Source organism: Dreissena polymorpha, chromosome 3 (genome assembly GCF_020536995.1).
Source record: "Dreissena polymorpha isolate Duluth1 chromosome 3, UMN_Dpol_1.0, whole genome shotgun sequence".
Taxonomy (NCBI): Eukaryota; Metazoa; Mollusca; class Bivalvia; order Myida; family Dreissenidae; genus Dreissena; species Dreissena polymorpha.
The window spans coordinates 98,597,485-98,618,345 of record NC_068357.1 but is presented as its reverse complement, the minus strand read 5'-3'; the positions used below and the strand labels follow the sequence as shown (position 1 = coordinate 98,618,345).

General features: G+C 36.4%; 1 protein-coding gene across 1 annotated transcript in view; it reads right to left on the bottom strand.

Moving 5' to 3' along the window:
* The window catches only part of LOC127872457 (deleted in malignant brain tumors 1 protein-like), a 40,213-nt gene extending 20,105 nt beyond the window's left edge, over nucleotides 1–20,108 (bottom strand). Inside the window, exons 1-3 of the mRNA XM_052415790.1 lie at nucleotides 19,917–20,108; nucleotides 2,159–2,303; nucleotides 1,117–1,280 (exon numbers count right to left, since the gene is read on the bottom strand). Coding sequence (XP_052271750.1) covers nucleotides 1,117–1,280; nucleotides 2,159–2,303; nucleotides 19,917–19,998 — 391 coding nt within the window. The 5' untranslated portion in view covers nucleotides 19,999–20,108. The remainder of the gene's footprint in view (nucleotides 1–1,116; nucleotides 1,281–2,158; nucleotides 2,304–19,916) is intronic.
* Between the last annotated feature and the right edge of the window lie 753 nt (nucleotides 20,109–20,861).

Here is a 20,861-nt window from a genome sequence, read left to right as displayed (position 1 = left end):
TTTATTTAAAACAGAGAAAGGAGAGTACGACACAGTACAATTATTGCACAATTAATTGGTTTTATTTAAATATTATAATTGACAGACAAACATAACATATTCGGACTACATTTTCGGACACTCGTACTTTTGGAATATTTTTCGTATCTACATTTGAGGACAGGAAAAAACATATTATGTTTATGTTTCCGAAAACTTAGAGTTATATAGGTATTACAAGGACGTTGCAAGGGGATTCGTTAGTAAAATCACAAAGGTTATATTACTGATTAGAGAAGTAGTGACTAAAATAGTCGATTTTGAGCTCAGTTTTGCATGTGAGATAGTGTACACTACACTGTCCATAATAAAAAGCCAATGGTTATACACTTAAAATTGATACTTGATAAAGGAATATTTTATCACGTACATAATTCTCGGAGTCACTTAATAGAAATGAACATATATTCCAATGTATTTATTATAATGTCATCAAAAGATCAGCTATTTAAGGACTGGTTGATAGAACGATACATCTGATGTATGTCTCTGTTATTGCACAACCCACACTACTTTCGCAATACATGACTCATAAAGATTGTTATGGATGAATTTAATATTTTGTAGAATGCGGTCTTTTCCAGAACCAAACCATTGCCCCAAATAACATCTCCAAGAGCATGTCCTCTATATTGTTTAATTTTAACTAAATCATATTGTTGTATTTGTTTAATATTTATTCTCGTGAAGTTTGTTTCTAATGTTTCAGCTTTTTTAAGAATTGTATTATTTATGTATATGTTGTAATTGTATATAGCATATGTATGCAATAGTACTATTATAAAAGCATAGTGAGTTGAAGGACGATTCAAAAATTAAAAAATATGTAATTCTTATTTATTTTCTCATTTGCAATTCAATTAATTAAATTTATTCAACTATTTATGGCGAGAAGTTTGACTTCATACAAAAGAGCATGATAATTATATGCATATGCCAATACAAAAGGCAGCTGTTAAATAAATATTGCTACCCTCTGAGAGCAATTTCATTAGTCAATAATATTAACATGTGGATTACATAATTGGTTGTGCTGGCTGAATAACAACAAAATGAAAATGAACTGTAGATGCTCACAGCAATCTACTCCGACATCTTCGTGGTGACCACAGTTGTGCTCGCCCCAGCCTCTGGTCCGGCAGTAGGACAAACTTGACTCGGTACCAATGCACCTCACGTCATCCAGCCATATTGGACCGGTACCCTGTCCGTAAGTGGTCGAACTTAAGGGTACTAACACCCTACCAAGAAAGCAGTTATTGAAATAAGAAAATAAACAAAGCGTTCTTCACTTATTATAGTATTAGTTAATTGCAAGAAAATATTACAAGACGGGATGTATGTAACTTAACCTCTTACCAAGCCCTGTTCCAAAACTACCAGTGAAAAGCATGTGGGCTTTTGCGCTCAGTCACTTGCACGCATACTTCTTCTGATACATTTTCATAAAATGTAATTAAAGTAACTACAGTAGAGTGTCGGTGTTGAGAATATGGTGTTATATAGAAAAATCGCAATGCAAAGCTGTTACGTCCTTTGTCATCATGTGGCAACATTTAAAAGTTTAGAAGCAAAGAAGCAGAAAAGCGATATGTATCCTCGGTTTGTGTTATCAATCTTCAAATGCAGAATTATTAAAACAAACGACGGATAAAAATCTTGTTTCTATACAGACACAAAATGGTGGTCAATTTACTCATAGAAATAAAATAAAATTACATTCTCTAGCACTCAATACAAAAGGGTCGTGATAATCGCAATGATTGCTCACCTGAATTTATATTGAGACGTTAGAGAGTTATCCAGTAAATTGGTTGCACGAAGTTATATTAGGAAACACGTTTCAGATGAGTGCTGCGTTTTAAAATGTTCACTATCATATATTATAAAAATATAACCCCGACCATTTGAACAAACGTCGTAGATGCCTTCCATACATTGCTTTATACCAAATGTTACATTTCTGGGCAAGAGTAACACTCTTTTATTTTTAGTTATTAAATCTATTTCGACCTCTCGTGCCCTACTGGAACATGACTTACCATGAACAATCGTACTTAGGGTAGCTGAAAATAGGATTACCAGATGCCGTGTGTAACCTATATAATGATTTACACACCCGGTGAATCCCAGCATGCGACAAACAACTTTTGCTTCCGAACTGTTGAAGTCGTCATCACAGACTGTACCCCATGTGTTGTTGTAGAAAACCTCCAGGCGCCCCTGACTTGGTCTGGATCCATTTACTAGCCGAATATGCAAGCCTGAAACTGGAGCAAATGTATTCAACAAAAAATTTATTATGATTGTTTTTTTCATAAACAAACAATAAATAAATAACAGCAATAAATAATCAGAATCCACGGTTCAAGAAAACATTTATTTTCAAGATGGCTTTTTTGACACCATCGACACATTCGATTATTTTTATGTTTACAGGTGATACAAACTTGACAAATGCGATAAATATAAGGACCAATATAATGATTCATAGCATATATTTATAAAATAGTTGTAATGCAATAGCTTTATGAAAATTACCCAAAACACAAGACGAATATAGCATATATATTTATTTACATCTGGCGTTAATGTAGTATTTATAGTCAACAATCATCTCAGTTAGAGAGCGACTGGTTTCCATTCTCCAGACGTGACAGTGTACAGCAGAAATACTGGTTTGATACTTGCCACTAAATATCACGAAATTATGGATACATATTGAAATCGTTTATATATAACATAAGATAAAATTGAGGTTTGGTTGTTCATAAAATATTGCTTGAATCATTTATTGAAAATGTGCAATTGGTTGTGATGAGGTGTATGCTATTTATATGCAAACTAGCGCTAAATGTCGCCCAATTGTCTTTGAATGTGAAATTTCTCTTCTTTTGTTTTATTTCTTCACTTTATAAATATAATCTGAGTGTCATTATGCGCATATTTTGCTAACTCTACACATGATTTGATGTCTATCATTGTCAAGATGTATGCCCACAATTAGTCATATTATTAAAGTGCTTCATGGAAATTCTGTTCGTGTTTAAACCACGAAGTTACACACGGCCTAGTTTGCACCGATTATGAATCTGTTTAATTACTTTGAAACTTTTCTTCGGTGTAAAAGAGTGTAGAGAAGAAAATTGCCATACGTATCTAGAGTTTTTACAGCTATTATGTCGAATTTCACATTTAATCATATATTGTAATCCCAAATATATTTGTCTTGTGATTGCATAAAAGGAAGATAGCGTTATGTCTAGTTCTGAATCTATTTAACTCTATATGTATCACAACACAACGTACTCACTGATATGACGTTAACGTCACGTGACGTTCCGTGCAATGGCGCGAAAGACTTCGTAACACGTACAAATTCCCAACATACTCCGCAAAATGTGAATAAACACATAGAAATACAACAATATATGCACTTAAAATATCGAAGCATTACACAAATAAGTTTTAAAAATCAACATTAATATTAAGTCAGGGACCAATATGCATTTGAACAAAACGTTCTTAGAACGATTATTGTCTTTCGCTACAACATGCATCAGTCAATGTATGGCACTGTTTCGTCTCCGCCCTTCAATGAATATAGTTTGGTGATTGGGCGATTCGAAATTCCCCCGTCAGTCCGAATGTTTACGGCTCGTATTCGTCCGTCGTTGCCTTGGATGAGCGCCTCGATCCTTGCCAATTTCCATCGTGACCGTGGACCTTTATCGTGCACCATGACGATGTCGCCGACTTTAATAATCTGCTCATTACGCCCAGAAATCCGCTATTTTTCGCCTAAAGCTGTGAGGTATTTTCTCCTCCATCTGCAGCGGAAATCGTCGATGAGTTTTTTTATGCATTCGCGCTCGTTTGGAAATGTTCTCTCTTGTGATAATATTTTGAGGATCCGAATCTTCGTCACGGCTGTGGGGTAGCACTGTGATTCGGCGACCGGAAACAAGATGAGAAGATGTCAGCGGCTTCAAATCACCCTGCGCGGTGCTGATGTAGGTCAGAGATCGATTATTTATAATAGCTTCTATTTCCGTGATCACATTTGATAACGTGTCCGTGGTCAACGTAAGAGCGTCCAAGCACTTTCTTGATAGACGTTTTCGTTAATCCAATCAAACGCTTCCACCAGCCTCCATACCATGGAGCACGTTTGATCATGAACCGCCACTCTGTTCCTTTTCTGCTAAGTTCCGTATGGATTCTCTCGGAGGCGAAAAGATTCTAAATTTTGTTTGCTGCGTCTACAAATGTTTTTACAATGTCTGAAATCATCATCCGCGGTACTGAGCGTCGACTACAGAATCTGCGATAGGCTTGTATGAACGTCTAAGTTGGACAAATCGGGTAGCAGCTCCAGATGTACCACACGGGTGGAAGCTAATATAAACAGGCAAATGTATGCCTTCGTGTCCTGACATTCTGTACCAGGTACCTTTAACTCTCCGGAAAAGTCAACACCTGTCACAGTGTATGGGTCCGCTTCTGCCACTCTCACGGCGGGTTACGGTGGTGGATTCGGTGCAGAGTGTGACTGACCGACAACTCTTCTACATGGCACGCATTTCTTTAGCTCATGCTGTACACATCGTCTTATTGCGGGAATCCATTATTTCTGACGTACGAAAGTCACTGTCGAGTTTGGACCAGAATGCAGAATTCTTTCATGAGCGTCCATCACCACTAGTCGAGTGAATGTATGTCTCTGTGGTAATAGATACGGAAACTTCACAGTCTCCGTAACCGGGGCATTATGTATACGTCCTCCACATAGCAGTAAGCCCCTATCATCAATGAACAATGTCGGTTGTTTCACCAATGTCGCTCGTGAATAGCCATCTCGAAGACATTGAATTTCTTCTTTATATGAGGTATTTGAACACTCGATATCCATACTTTCTTTGCATAAAGTAGCTCAGATGCGGTCAATGATCTGGACTGTGATAGGCTTTTGTTCTTGCATTTCTTGTTAAATCGTAATATATATTCTGTCACGCGCAGTTACTGCTGTAAATTACCGTATTTCGCCATTCAGATCACCGCTTGAACTCCGTGATCTACCTGTTGATCTGGTTCAATAACCGCTTGAATTAATTGATGGCAACATGTTTCTGCGACGCAGACAGCTGTGTTATTGGGTTCTCATGCCGGCAAATTTCCGGGATGCGTTACCAACGCGGTCCTTTGACCCAAAGATCGCTTTGCATGAACTGCTCTGCAGAGGTTCCGCGGGTTAACAGGTCGGCGGTATAATCGTGTGTAGGAAACGCCTATCATGATTTGGTAGAAGTGAACTTATTTCAGCAACACGTTTTTTAAATCTTGGTAGTGCACGTGTAGAAGCTAACCAGTGCAAGACTATTTGACTGTCAGTCCATAGTTGTGCATTCTCAATCTCCAATTCTTTTTGTACGTGTTTGATTAATGCGGCCAGCTATCAGTTTCAAGCGTTGTTGGATAAGGGATTTGAGAGGAGCGAGGCGGGACTTCGCAATCAATAGGGTCTTATTCATGCCCGGTAAAGATGTAAACTGCAGCACCATATTACGTCATACTTGCGTCACAAAACACTTGAAGAGAGATGCGTTCATTATTTCTTGATGATGTGTTCTTTAACAGGTAACGATTTACTCTGTAAGAAGCAAGTGTGTTCAAGTCCCATGAATACTTAATTTTCCACAGTTCTTGTAACAATACCTTTGTACGAATAGTCAACGGTGAAAGAATGCCAGGGGTCGTAAATTTTCGAAATATAATGTAATACATGTATATGTATTTATCTCTTTGTCACAGTTTCAACAACAGGAATGTGTCTTAGTGGAAAGCACAATGTGTCCGCATCTGAGTTCCACCTCATTCCGAGAATTTTCGTCTATTCATCAGTGTCGAGTACACAGTCAACACTAGCTCTGTCACGCAAAATTTTGCTATTGGAGTTCCAGTATCGTATTTGAACTTTGCAGTCGACATAAATTCCCGGGTATCGAGTAGACGTCACTCTCCTCCTGGAAACCGGAAACGATTTTATCAATATATAAATCGCGGCGAACATGGTCATTCACCCAGTTGTCCTTGTTGTTGATAAGTTGTTTCAAGATGGTCGCACAATAAATGAGGGGCGAGCATGTTGCGCCAAACTGCACCGTTTTAAACCGATAGGTCATCAATGGACTATCTTGATCTCGAGGATCTTGTAACCATAGGAATCGGGTAGCATCACGATCTCTTTCGTCTAGGGCAATATGCAGGAATGCCTTTGTATCAGCGTTGTCGGTCATTCTTTTCGCACTCTGTGATGTGGAATGTAGTGAACCGGATGGCTTGGCTTTAATCATGTTCTGCGTACGACTGACGGTTACATCGTTATTCGTTGGTAATGGTTAATGGTCTTTTTTCCATGGCTGTTTCACACTATATTGGATATCCTTGTAAACTATGCAGGTATCCATATAAATCAGAAGTTCTTTCGGACCAGAAGTTACCTCCGCTTCCGGCGTGATGCCTATGGACTCCACTTTCCAAATTCTTTCGATGTAATCGGTGTTCGAAAGTGACGTCATAACGTTCAGCATATGGTGTCCCTGCGCTTGTATTTGGCAGCGGACCAGAAAGAAGATATCCAATTTTCGATTGTACTGCCATAGGTCCGTTGCCTCTAACAACGCGATTCTTAACTATCTTCCAGAAAGCATCTGCACCAATCAGCATTGCAATATCAAACGTCACATGAGCAGTGATTGGGTGTGCTAATTTTAAACCCCGAAGGTACGATAGGGACGTGATGTTTTTCTGTAAGTTCGGAAGCGGGACGGCTATGGTGGGCGTAAATAGGACGTCAATCGGAATCCGCTCCTTCCGGTCAGTGATAACGTGCACTGTGGCGGTTTTCATTATATGCACATTTTTAGATGAATGACCAAATGCTGCCAAGTAGATTGTCCGTGTACCAGTCTCTTTAACATTTAATTCATTCGCAAGTTTCACTGTGATAAAAGATCTCTGAGCACCTTCATCGAACAAGATATTTGCTTCAATAATACAGTTGTCGAAATTTACTATGCCAACGGCGGTCTTCAGGAGAACATTAGCTCTTGCCTGTGTGGATCTATGCAAAATCTTGTGTCCCGTAGCGCTGCCTTGGAATGGAGAGTCATCTCTTGATTCAGGGAAAAGCTCCTATTCCTGTGCTCACAGATGACGGTATGATGTTTTCGCTGACAGTTGCGACATCTGGTGTGGGATTTACACAGTGATACTTGTTGTAAGTTTGACAGACAGTTGAAACACAATTTCTTCTGTTTTATAAGTTGAACCCTGTCGTTGATTGTCTTGTTACAATTTGTTGCAACACGTTCTCCATCGCAAAATGACAGGTCACCTTCCAACGTTTTATGTCTTCGTTTGATCTTGACCGTATGCGTTTTTTCCTATGACATCTACTTCCGGTATTGAATGACGCAGTAGGTTTATGTGAGCCGTAAACCGGAAGTTCCCGCGTGTCGCCTTATCGCATGATGGCAATCTCTTTCTCGATGGCACATCTTAGGTCGGGAAGTTTCCAGCGATTGGTCCCATGATCACGTGCCATACCTAAACGTACTGCGATCGGTTACTTGTCTCTTATGATAGTCACCAGCAGATTCCCATATGTCTCTTGGCACTCTTCTAGTGATTCTAATCCTCTTATGCTGGTCTCTAGTCTATCATAAAATGCTTGAAGATCAGGAGTGTTATTTGGTGGATCTAATTGGATCAGCGATTGCACTAGCGCCTCCACTATCTTTTCTGGCTGTCCGAATCGTTGTTTTAGTAGCTCGATAGCTTTCATATAGTTCACGTTTGTTAACTGGAATCCCGCTTTACATGAACTCGCTGCGCCATGAACGTATGCATGGAGATATGCAAATTTCTGCACGTCTGATAATGCCTGGTTTTGGTGTACACAACATTAGAAACTATCCCACAACGTCTGCCACTCTACTATGTCCCCGTGCAACGACGGCAGAGATAATTTTGGCAACTTTTGAAACAAAGACACTCTGGTTGGTCATCTTCTTCGTAGTAGATTCCTGAAGTGTGTGTGTCGATTCAATTCTGGACGACCTGGCTATATTTCGTCTACTGTGCAAACAATTTCCTTATCGGATTCCGGTTGCTCATTGTTATTTTCGTCTTGTGAAACGTTCGATGTAATTTCTTCTTTGTTTCCTATACGTTTATTTAGATTGTCTCTAAGTCTTTGTATTTTTAGCATAGGATCGAAGAAATATGATTTTCCCTCGACCAGTTCCGATGATAAATCTTCGATATCTTTATGGTCTTTATGATCTTATCGTTGAGCATTCTCACTTCATCTGCGTCTTCCATAACCAGGTGTAATAATCTCTCGTACTCGGAGGTCGTTAATTCGGTTGAGTCGAATCTCTCTAATTCTGTGGATATAAGGCGACGATGACCGTCGCGCATCGCAATGAACTTGGTCAGCTGCATATTTCGACTCTTGACTAGCTGGTAACGGCACCAAAATGTCTTGCGATTGTATAAAATGAAGAACGCTAATTCTGAATCTATTTAACAATTAAAATCTATTTAAATGTATCAAAAACAACGTACAAACTGATATGAAGTTAACGTCACGTGAAGTTCCGCGGAATGGCTCGAAAGCGTCGTAACATGTACAAATTCCCAACAATATTCATCAAGTGTAACTCAAATTATAACTGATCGTATTGTTGGGTGGAAACATAAGAAGTCACGACCGACATTTACAAACCATAAAACCCTATATCGTTACTGTGCGCAAAATGTTTAAGTGTTTTTTTAACATTGGTCTTTTTTTCTCAATTTACCCAGCATTGAGGTGTGTAGTGAATATTAAAGTGTTGTTTGATTGTAATAGGAAATGGCTGCCATAATCAATATGGCTGATCAAAAATTGTTGCTAAAACAAAGATCATATCCACTTTTTGCATCGAAAATTTGAACTTGTACACATAAAATAATTCTGTAGTAATTTAGTGTTGAATGAATGTCTGATGAAATGGATTTTAATAATGCATGTGTATAGTATAGTATCATATTAACATATCGACCTTATCCTGACCATTGGAAAAATATTATATTATCTGTGTGTACAATACCTTCGTCAAATTTATTATAGGTTTTTACAAAGAATTCATCAGGGTAATGTCGTAAAGCAAATTAAATATCAATTGAAATACCATAATAATTATTATTCAATCTAAGGTGAAGAAGATAAGGTAACTTTTGTTCAAACAGCATGGTATAGACAAGTATGTTTACCAGTTTACATGTGATGCAACTGTAATGGATAAAATGGTGTTTTACGCTTAGTTCTTTCTCCAACCATAATCACATGGATTTAGATCGGGCGAATGGGAGTCTGCATCTAATGTATTCGGGCACGTTTTCATAAAATAAAACCGTGGTTGGTCGCAAGCTTGCTAGCGTTGACGTTACCGACTTACCGTCAGTGGATGCAAAAAGGTGTTGTCATGTAATAGACATTTCCTCTATATCAGTCTTCCCATAGCATGCTTCCTTTACATATCGCCTAGTAGTCTGATATAGTTGCCTTCGTTGAGCATCTTTATAACCTTACTCTTACCGATACGAAAACTATTCAGCAACAATACGCATTACCAGATAGCCTGTGCATAGAGAAAGTCGACCGCGATATTTCTATGCTTTGGAGCAATTTTGGCAATGCTCATGTCCTCTATCTCCTTCATGATGATTCCATGATTATCAATAACAATTCTTCCAGGACAAATAAAAATGTAACCTCAAAACAAACACGTCTTTATCACCAGCTTCCACAAACAAACGTTTGTGTTCTGCTCCTAAAAGTGCGTGCAGGGTTATGTTTCTTGTGCATTGAACTCATTTCCATTGACTTATATACAACCATGAAGTTTCATGTTGAACTACTGTATTGTATCTGAGATACAGTCCTTAAAAAAGAGCATCATTCAAAAAACAAAGGGTTGCTATCACAAATAGTCTAAAACAGATAAATCACAAACTGTCAACTTAAGCTTTAAGTCTTCTTGAGAGTGCTGAATAATATAATATTTTATCATGTCTTCTATGGCTTTCATATTCAGATTGAAGTTGTATATGTGAACAGAAAACGGAACAATATTGATAATTATACTCTGTAAGATAGATTGTGTAAATATTTCCAAATATATTTTGTTTATTCTTCCCATGATTTATCTGTTCTTGTAAATTTATTGTCGGCTTTAGGTCTAGTTTATTTATGCTTCTGGTGTCTTATGTACATATGTTTAAGCTTTATAAAGTTTTGTTCAAATAGTGCTCCAATAACATAATAGTTAACCTAAACCGTTGATTTATTTTATCTGTTTTGGAGCTACTCGAGAAAAGGCATTTTAAGACATATTACCAGTTTAAAATTGTTAAATTCATATAAAATTCATTAAAAATGCAATACACCTTGAAATGTATAGGTAAAAAATAATTTTTCTTGTAAGGAGACTTTTGGTAGCGGTCTAAAATGTATTATTATAATGCGTATAATGGTTAAACCTCAAAGAATATGCAAACTTTTGTAAAAATCACCAAACACATACTGCATTGTTAGGTTTTCATAAATTCAACAACGCTATTTTTGGAACACTGCTCTAAAAAAGTCAAAGATATATCAACTGAAATTATTCATACCCCCATCAGATGGTGTACATGTATTTGAAAACTGTACGGGAAACCAGTTTTAAAGACCTCTTAATATTTATAAATATGTAACAGATAAAACAAATATGTCATTGGTTTTAAACTGCACATGTATGTGTTTATTCTTCATGTGTGCACATCCTGTCTAAAATATATCTGTTCTGAGAATGGCCTCTAAGAATCTATAAGAAAACCATATTGTAATAGGATACGTTGATTGTGGTCTGTTTTGTTCCTTTGTATGATTCCAAAGTCTATTTATGCTTTCAACTAAATGTAGTAAATATATTCTAAATATAGATTTATTTTCATACCTTTGTTACAAACCATGGGGCAGTAATTTATATAAAAATAGCAAATCTGTCTCAAACTTGTTTATTTGACGGTAAAAGTAAATAATAATTGGGACGTAAAAAGTCAATCATTAAAACGATTGCAAAAATAATGCAAAAAAAATGAATTAATACAACAATTTAAAGTGGAAACATTTGTTTGCACATATGATTTACAAGACATATATATATGCTATTTGATTAAACACTCTCTTTACATTGAAATGGCTTTTTAAAGGCAACATTTTCCAAAAATGTATGATTATTGTATTATAAATTGTGGTGTCACATCAATGAAAATATAATTACTATAACTTAACGACGAATAAGGTAGATTCTTTCGTTTTGTTCGTGCCACTGTACGAACGAAAAATCATGCGTTTAATACGCTCAAAGTGCAAATACTCCCATTTTCTCTACTGATTTATTATGTGTTTCAATTGGATACAAGAGAGTCTTTCTTTTCTTTTGTCAGTATTTGGATTAGGTACATTCATTGGTAAATTAAATGTGATTCTCCAATCTGAAATTATTCTAAAGGTCTAAAATACTACTATAAACCACATTCAAGTAGGTTCCCTCAACGTTTATTAAATACTGGGAAGAAGTACGTTTAGTTAAACGTTTGTACGTGGCATTTGCTTTTCTTATTATTGTCTACATAGTATTTAATTGCGCAGTCATGGCTAATATATCTGAGTCTCTGAAATTGTGTCATGAGATGATAAAACAGGCGTTAACCTAAAAAGAATATTCCATTTATAGTTGCTTATCGGAGGGAACAGAACAGAACAAAACTATTTCTACGTAGAGGATAACCGTAAAAAAAACATACCGTTTTTACACTCGAAAAGAATATCAATTCTATTACTACTACGAAAAATAACAAATGTTTACTAAAACAATGATTGAGAATTCATCACTGATTAAACCACGGAGTGTAAGTCAGGTCAATATACACTTGAACCGCCAAAACATTGCTACAAAAGGTTCTCCGAAATATCCTGGTAGTGTAGAAGGTACTTTATAACATACCAAAAGTTTACCGAACTCAGACCTCCGCAAAGTTGTTTTTTAAGATGGTCGCAAAGACGGTCGCCAAAACCTATTTATTATCATAAATCATAGTAACTATCGACTCAAATTTGATTATTTGGGTATTGATACCTAAGTTGCAGGGGTCAAAGCACAGTTTAAGATCATCAGTCAGGGTTCAAGTTTATACAACACCATAATAAGAATTACCACAAGTCCATACCGTTTGACTCAAAGGTGATGATTTATATGTCAAACACCATAGTTTTGGGGACAATCAACACTTGGATTGAATTGTTGATATAACTTAGCAATTTAATAATAATAACATCCAATTACATTCAGCTGTCCACTATCACCTGATACACAATCAGCTGTGTCCATAACATTTGTGTCGGAGCTTTAAATTGTCGGTGTCGTCCTCCTCGTCTTCAGTACCGACCTTTTGTGAATTGTCTGAAATACATGAACATTCACATCTGAACCAGCCACTATCCCATTGACAATGTTCCTCAGAGAAGGGTCAGCTGTGTAAGGTTAGCAGGTTGCAGTCTTTGTCTGCTTGTTCTCTTTTGATGCGCGCCTCAGTTGAGTCTTTGTGTTGTGGACTTGTATAAGCCAGGTCTGTGAAATCCTGCTTAGCACTGTTGTACTTGCGTGTTACAGGTGCAGATAGTGTCCCAAGGTTTTGCATTTCCTCCGTCATCCCACTGCCGCGAGTTAGACCACCTGTGTTCGTAAGAGACTTAATCACTGTTTGTTCAATGACAAGATCCCTGCTGAGCCCAGCCTAGAACCTCCTTCGAACAACGTGCAAACCATCAAAGAACTTTCGATAAACGTCTGTATTCTCTAGGCTGTTTATTTGCAGTTGATTATGTAAGCAGATCGCAGGTAATTGAAGGGCCCATCTGCAGCATAGATGGATATACAATCGGATTCTACCTGCAAATGCAGCCGCAAAAAACAAACCCAGTACGATCCGCCTTGATCAACATCCTTGCAATGCTAACCATACGCATTATAATGCAGCCATAATTGGCTTGTCTTGAGGTTTGGGCAAGTTAATGTTTTTCTTCGATGGAGCCGTCTCGCGTTTGATCAAATTCTCAGAACATGAAGCATCTGTTAGCGTCGTCTCGCCCCTAAGAAGGGAATTGTACAACTCCTCGGCCTGATTCAGCAGGATCTGAATCTCGTGATATTCCTGGGTCGTTTCTAAATGAGCTTGCTGTGTAGGCACTCGTCAACAGGAAATGTTCCTGCAAAGCCCTCTGGACAGCTTTCCCTGTCATAATATGCACAATTGCATTTTCCTCATGGAAAGTCTCAAGTATTTTTTTTCGAGACCGGTTCCTCCCATAAGGGATTCTATGGCCTCCAGCAAGTTAACGAGTGTATGAACACCCAAACATCATAATTTGTGTTAAGGCAACTACTTTCTGACGCATTAATGATGATTTCGGCAGCCTTCCAATACAAGGTTTGGTTAAACGTTACAATGGTGGTAAGGTTTTGCCTTATAGAAAGGTTGCAAAGAAAATCTAATGTTGACAGAATGCACGATGTGTCCTCATAGTACATATAGATCATAGGTAATAATTTGACAGACGACTGCCCAGAGTGCAAGCTTCTATGATGCAAAATATGCATCATTCCCACCCAATTCCCTATTGCCTGCCTGAATCTGAAGGAAACTTCTCACAAAATATGGATCCTCTGGTAATAATTCAGAAATCACAAATATAGGTACACAAATACAACCTCATGACAAGCATTCCAAGATAGGAATTGTTATCTTATTTCTAGTGTTCAGCTTTAAGGTATGTTTTGCGGATAGTTTGTCCATGTTCAGGGAATAATAGATGCAATGAAACTCATCCCATGAAAAGTACCTTTGCCGTGATAATTTTGTGGTCAATATCATCGGCAGAAAAAGGAACAGATATCTCAAACGAATCAATATCACATCCCAAGACAACAGGCTCTACAAAATTTGCCGCATTTTTTTCAGATCTCATAACTTTTGTATATGAACAACAAAATCCCATTTAGTGAAGAGTATCGAAACATATACTTTGAACGAAAAAGATTATGGATTTGTACAGCAAGTCGAACTACTAGTTGTGCAATGACAGCTCGTGGACGAACTTCTTGAATGCATTACCATCTGCCGCAAACTTGCGGCTTGCGTCTTTTCCATAGAATAATGTCTGTAGTATTGTCCGCAGATTAGTCGGAAGGAATGATAGAGCTGACTCAGGTTTTAAATCTTCACTTCTCGGATACCGATTCGTCTACGTAATAACCTCATACTTAGTATCACTTTTGATTAATCTAGAAGCAGTTTTAATGATACCACGTTTCTGAGACCCTTCATATGATTTCTCACACGTTTGTGTTATGATCTCAATATTTGCGATGTTTGTTCTCTTATCGTAACAATATTGTCAAACAATTCTTCTTCGGAAAAAAGAATAGTATCATTGAAACGTGTTTGAAGATGCTTTTTCAAAGTGTAATTGTCATATGGTTCCGAATCAGGATTGCGAGGGTACTCTCGCATTGTTCATCTTAAAGAGGTAATATTAAGTTTTTCCTCACTGTGTAATTCTAGGTGAGAACACGTCTTATGACATGCTTAATACTTAAAGGGACCTTTTCACAGATTTTGGCAAGTATTGACGGTTTTCATTAAATACCATATATTCATTAATTTAAACATTGGATCTAAACAGCTCCATTAAAAAAAACAAGAATACAATTAAAGAAAGATAAAAAAGTTACCCTCAACTGGGCTTGAACCACTGACCCCTGGTGTAAAAGTCAAACGTTTAGACCATTTTGCCATCCTTGCTCATACAATGAATGATGTATTTTATACTTTATCTAAGCAATACTCGTAGTGTCACAAAATATAACGACAACAACAAAACTCTCCTCCTAATTAATCAATCGTTTTGCGTTGCAACTCTTTATAATTTTCAAGTTTTTAAATCGTCAAAAGATGCATATAATGGATATTTGAGAGCACGGTAAATGTTCAGTATTAATGTTTCCTCACAAATATCATAAATACAACGAAAATTTGCGAATTAAAAAAAAATTGTCAATTTAATCAAACGTGAAAAGGTCCCTTTAACGTCATCTTTAGGACGACCAGATTTTCTGCGTTTGATATCGGGGGCGTTTTGAAACTCTTTCGTAACAGATTTGAAGGACAGACAATTTCCACTACATTAATGATGATAAAGTCCTCCTCCTGCATGTAAATGTGGTAAAAAGTATTCAATCTGGCCCTTAACAGTAAGTTCCCACTCATCTGAACGGAAGTCCTAGACCTCTAAATAATCTCCACAAATTGGTCAGTACGAACCCAGATAAAATGCCTTTTGTCCTAGTGTTTTCCCAGGAGGGCAAAGGGGCATATCGCATCACTTTCAACAAGGGCATTTTAACGCGCAGTTTAGGCAAAAAAGGGCAAGAACGTTCCGTTAATACCTGGTTTTGGGAGAAACATGTTATTGAATCAGAGGCAGTTGTGGGAAATTATAAGCAATCAAATTTAATAGTAATTGATGTTATTAGCTTACTTTAATTAATATTAATATATTTACCGTGCAATGTCCATTTAAGCCCCATGCTGTTTCAGTAAACGGTACAGCACGACAAACATAAGAAAGCAATTATGCATATGAATCCGATTATACACAAATTGAAAACATACAAATGAAAACCATGTTTGTCTTATCCCATGTTCTAACGATAATCTTGTCAGATGTTTTAACTTTTCGAGTAAACTGAACGTTAACAATTTGCAATTTTCGTTTCCGTGACATATCCACTACGTAATTACTTATAAATATGTTGTTGGTATCTAAAACGTTTTATGCATCGTTGATTATCACAGGCATTTCATTAATCCTTTTTAAATGTAGGATCTCCATCGTTAATTCGATCGTTATTTTCCATTTTTGCTGAGAGTCACAATTTATTTTCTGTATAGTCCGCCATCTTGTTAAAATGATGAAAGCAACATGTGCGCTTATCAACGTCATATCGTATAAAATGTCCGCCTAATACGCGATCCGCATATTGTTTAATTACTGTACGTTACAGTAATTGTTTCAATAATTAATTTAAGATGATAACAATAAAGATTCAACTTGTTTGTGGGGTTTTTTTTGTATTTAATTACGCGCGACATTAATGTTTTGAGATTATTACTTATGCATGAAATCCTCCATGAGGATAACATCGAGGTTTTTAGCAAGTCTCCGAAGGTATTGTCCACGATTTTATCGTGGAGGAACACACATTACGGACCGATTAGTGGGCTTGATATAACAAAGCCACTGAAATTATCGATTGATATTGACACGGGGTTATACACGCATGACTAATTCACGACCGCGCGAATCTTCGCCGCCTTGGGGCCTATCTCTGATACTTGTCGGCTTAGAAGTTTGGTCAAGGGGCAATTAAGGTTCATGGTTGGGATAAAATTCATTAAAACTTCGCTTTGGTTTTTCTTCATTCAATGTGGTACAATATGGTCAAACTATATATCATTTTAAAGCTTAAGACGGATAGAATAACATAAACACATTTTTGACATTCAATATTTGTGTGCTTTATTCATATTTTGGTTTAAAACCAATACATTTTTACACTAATTTACAAAATCTCAATCTAAAGTTAGGAAGGATATGCACTACCTTAAGTTGAATAAATACAAAGCTATATACATACACAAGGTCAAGTTAGCAACATTTCACAGAAAATTATTGTCATAAAACAACAAATGAGTTTTTATTCAACTGCCTTTTTTGGATAAATTTCCTAAACAAAGTTCTAAAAATAACTAAAACGTAACTACTTTTAAAAAATCCAGGTATGGTGGATAATAAGTCACAATTCTATTTCAAAGGCTTAACAATTTTGTTATTTACCTCTCAACCAAATTGCAAATTTTAAACCATCTCATATTGAAATAGATTGCAGACGACATATAAAATTGTAAAGGAATATAAAGAAATTGGCAAACCGATTGATTTTATATTTCGATTCCTTCTACCCATTTTGAAAGCGTGGCCATCGCTGTGTTCCGTAGAAAAACGTGCAAAACACGTGCAGTGGTGAGAAAACCGGGTATGTGTATACACATACCTTAGAAAACACATACTTATTTTGACAGTTGGGTGGCAACTAGTAAAACAACTATTAACATTAATCAGCAAGAGATCGCACTAAATAACAGAAATGACCACGTAGAGATATCATCACTTACCCTATTTCAAATATTTTCCAGCTGCAAATTGTCCCCCACACGTCTTTTTTAGTTTATTTGTATTGTTTTTCTGGAGCCGAAGTGCATCTCACAGAATATCCATCCAACTTCTGTTGTTTTCACTTTCGTTATTAAAAACTCCGTTTAAAAGAATTATTTCTACTTTTAGATTGTTAAAGCGATGTATTATTATATATAATCAATAGAATAGTATACCGTGATGAATTGAACGGAGTTACGTATCGATCTTTCTGTCAGTCTGTAGGCGTACTATTTTATGCGCAATAATATAGTACATGTGATTCGACAACGATTGTAAACATTGGTGAAATGCTTCTTACATAGTTATTATTTTGAGTGTTTATGAGGTCTGATCGTGCAGTTTGCAAACATCAACGGAAAGATAACAATCGAATGTATTTGTCATCGTCAACCGTTTGGAATGTCAATTAGGCGATGAGTGAGTTTTTAGCATGTTTCTTTCTATTTTATTAATTTAAAAATGGCTGCCCCCATGGTGATGAAATGACATGTGTTCGAGTTTTGATATTTCTAGATATGTAAACTTTTTTTACTATTTAAGCGTAACTTGCCCTCGTCAATGTCGATATTAATCACTAGTAATATAATTTTCCGCCGAAATACGTGGAATAAACATGATTCAGATTTTTGAAAATAATGTATATTTTATTGTTAAAATCGCTTTGTATTTTGATTGATTTTGTGGATGTTATGATACGTTGATGTACAAAATTGGTAGCAGTTTGAAGGGAAACATCCTTTAAATCATATATGTATACATTTTCAATGTGGCACTCTTCCTTAAGTCACATTTGAGTTCAATGCTAGGGGTCCCACATTTTTCAAAATGACGCCTCTACGTGAACCTTAAGATGCTATCAATAAGGGCACAACAACGGGTGCTCGTGAAAGGGCAGGGTGGCGGCCTTTGGAAAAGGCAGCGTGGCGCTAAATGGCTTTGAAAGGGGACAGCGTGGCGCTACAAAAAAGGGCAATTCAACCTTACAACTACTTAGTTTGCAGTATTTATTACTTTCAAAACTTCCGCTTGATTGCCTTGTGGTTCTCTTTTGTACAGAACTACAACTTTTCTTGGCAACTTAACTGTTAATGTTTTTATAATTTGTGTACAGCTGACGACATTGTGTATGAACTTTAGTACCAGTCTCAATTAAAAGATCATCCTCCCGCTTCACACTAGCTTCATTTATTTCCTTCACTCCCTTTCACTAAACAGCACCCCAGTTATTCTTGAAAATATCCATCTCCTTCTTGCATATTGAACACAAATCTTTTCTGGATGAGTTCGCACTCATAATAATAATTACTTGTTGGATGCTTTGATTAAAAATGCTGCAATGTACACAGAATGGGCCCAATATACTGGGATTGTTGACACAACCTTTTACAAAAAAGTATGAGGCAGTGTATAGCACACGCAGGCCTGATATGTTTGTACAATAGTGGTCTGTATTTATATTATGTCGTTCATGGCGCTTGAGCTTCAATATCGGAATATTGCATACACGGTTTTACGGGGTATATATATATAAAACAAAACATGAAAGACCATTTATTATAAAATTACGAAAAAAAGAATAACACGTTTGAGTCAATAGTTGTGCAATTGCGGTCATTGTGCCAGCGGTCATTTGGACGCTGTATTGGATTTCTCTGTTACGTAAAAGACTTACGTATTTTTTATTATCTTAATGTGTTATTTGACCCTGAAACCTAAGTATAGACACCAAATGATTAAATTTGAGTGGGTAGTCTCACAGTCATAATAATTAATAGGTTTCGGTGGCCATCTCGGACGCCATCTTGAAAAAAAACTTTCCGGTGGTTCCGTTCGATTTGGGTAATTTTTGCTATAATATAAAGGACATTCTACCCTACCAGGTTTAGTTAAAATACCTTTTAATAAATATTTTGGGGATAGGGTGGTATTTTGTAATAAAGTGACTCGACTATGTTAGTCAAAGATGTTGAATAGCTCTCCGTCAGAAAAATATATATTTGTTTAATGACTGATAATTATTATTGGGAACATAATTTTGATTCTGGCATGATTTGCGCAATTGTAATGCTTACTATATTTTACTAGAATGTGATTTGGTTTTGGACTTCTTTCAGCGATGATCACGAGTAATTTTACAACGCGAAATGTGTTCTTTATCTATGAAAAGGTCAACGGTTATTATTTTGAAAGTCAAGTTCTTCATGTCATAACATGTATTTTTTCAAAGAAAACTCACAGCTATATTGCGAAAAGAATGTACGTGTTTGTATTGAATATACTTTAAATTATTGTTTTGCTCACATCGCATATAAATCAAACAATACGTATCATATCCTAAGACAGAGTTCCGATGAAGAAAAATGAAACGGTGAAGTAATGAATAGCAAATATCTGTTCATGTCCGGCATATTTTTGTATTGCGAACAGTAAATTATTTACTTACCATCAGCGATATGTTTCAGTAATATGACACTAATAACTCCAAATAGTGTCACCATCAGCGGATGCGCTTTTAATATAGACATCTACAAACAGTACATTATGAATAATATAATGAGAAAGCCGTCAGAAACACCACCCATGAATTTAAATAATGATGTAAACGGGAAGTGAATATACAGGCAGCAAACTCTTATCTCCACTGAAAGTGCGCTCACTATGAACTGATATATGTGTTTGAATTCGGTTATCGTGAACAATAAATCAGTACCCCGGTCGTTTTGAACCCGGAATAAACATCGTTATCACAATGAATATGTATATTAAAGCTGAAATCAGTAAGACTCATCGCAACGTCAGATTGATCTTAAATCTTTTAATATACCGTACCGTTGAAAAATGGTGTAACGTTATGTGTGTCAAATCCCTAAAATTCATATTGATAAAATATCCTTCAATAGATCAATGTAAATTTAAATCATTTTTTATAAATGCACCCTTTCAAATTCGGATACATAATTTGAATTCGAGCCATCAGAGACATCCTGAGAGCATGAAAAGTGAGTGCTTGAGAATTTTAGTTAGCGACTTACTATAACGCTGTTTGCGGTAAGTTAGCCCCATAAGATATAACAATCATTCCATCAGAATTATGTCCTCGATTACTACATCTTGTCGTCGTAGACATTCCAGCATAACAGTCGAAGTTTTGACAGTGCAAATTTCATAGTTAAGCTGGTAATTAGCTCCTTTTGTGAAATAATTCATATATACATTTAGGTCCAGAATGAATGTTGATGTACAAAACAATCCTTCGTGAGGCGGCTGTCCTTATATGGTAGTTTAGACCAATATTTAAAGAATATAAAATTGGAAAAGGAAAAATATCACTATAGATTTGGAGAATCGGTGGAAACGGCTTTAATTTCACTGAAACACTGAGTTATTA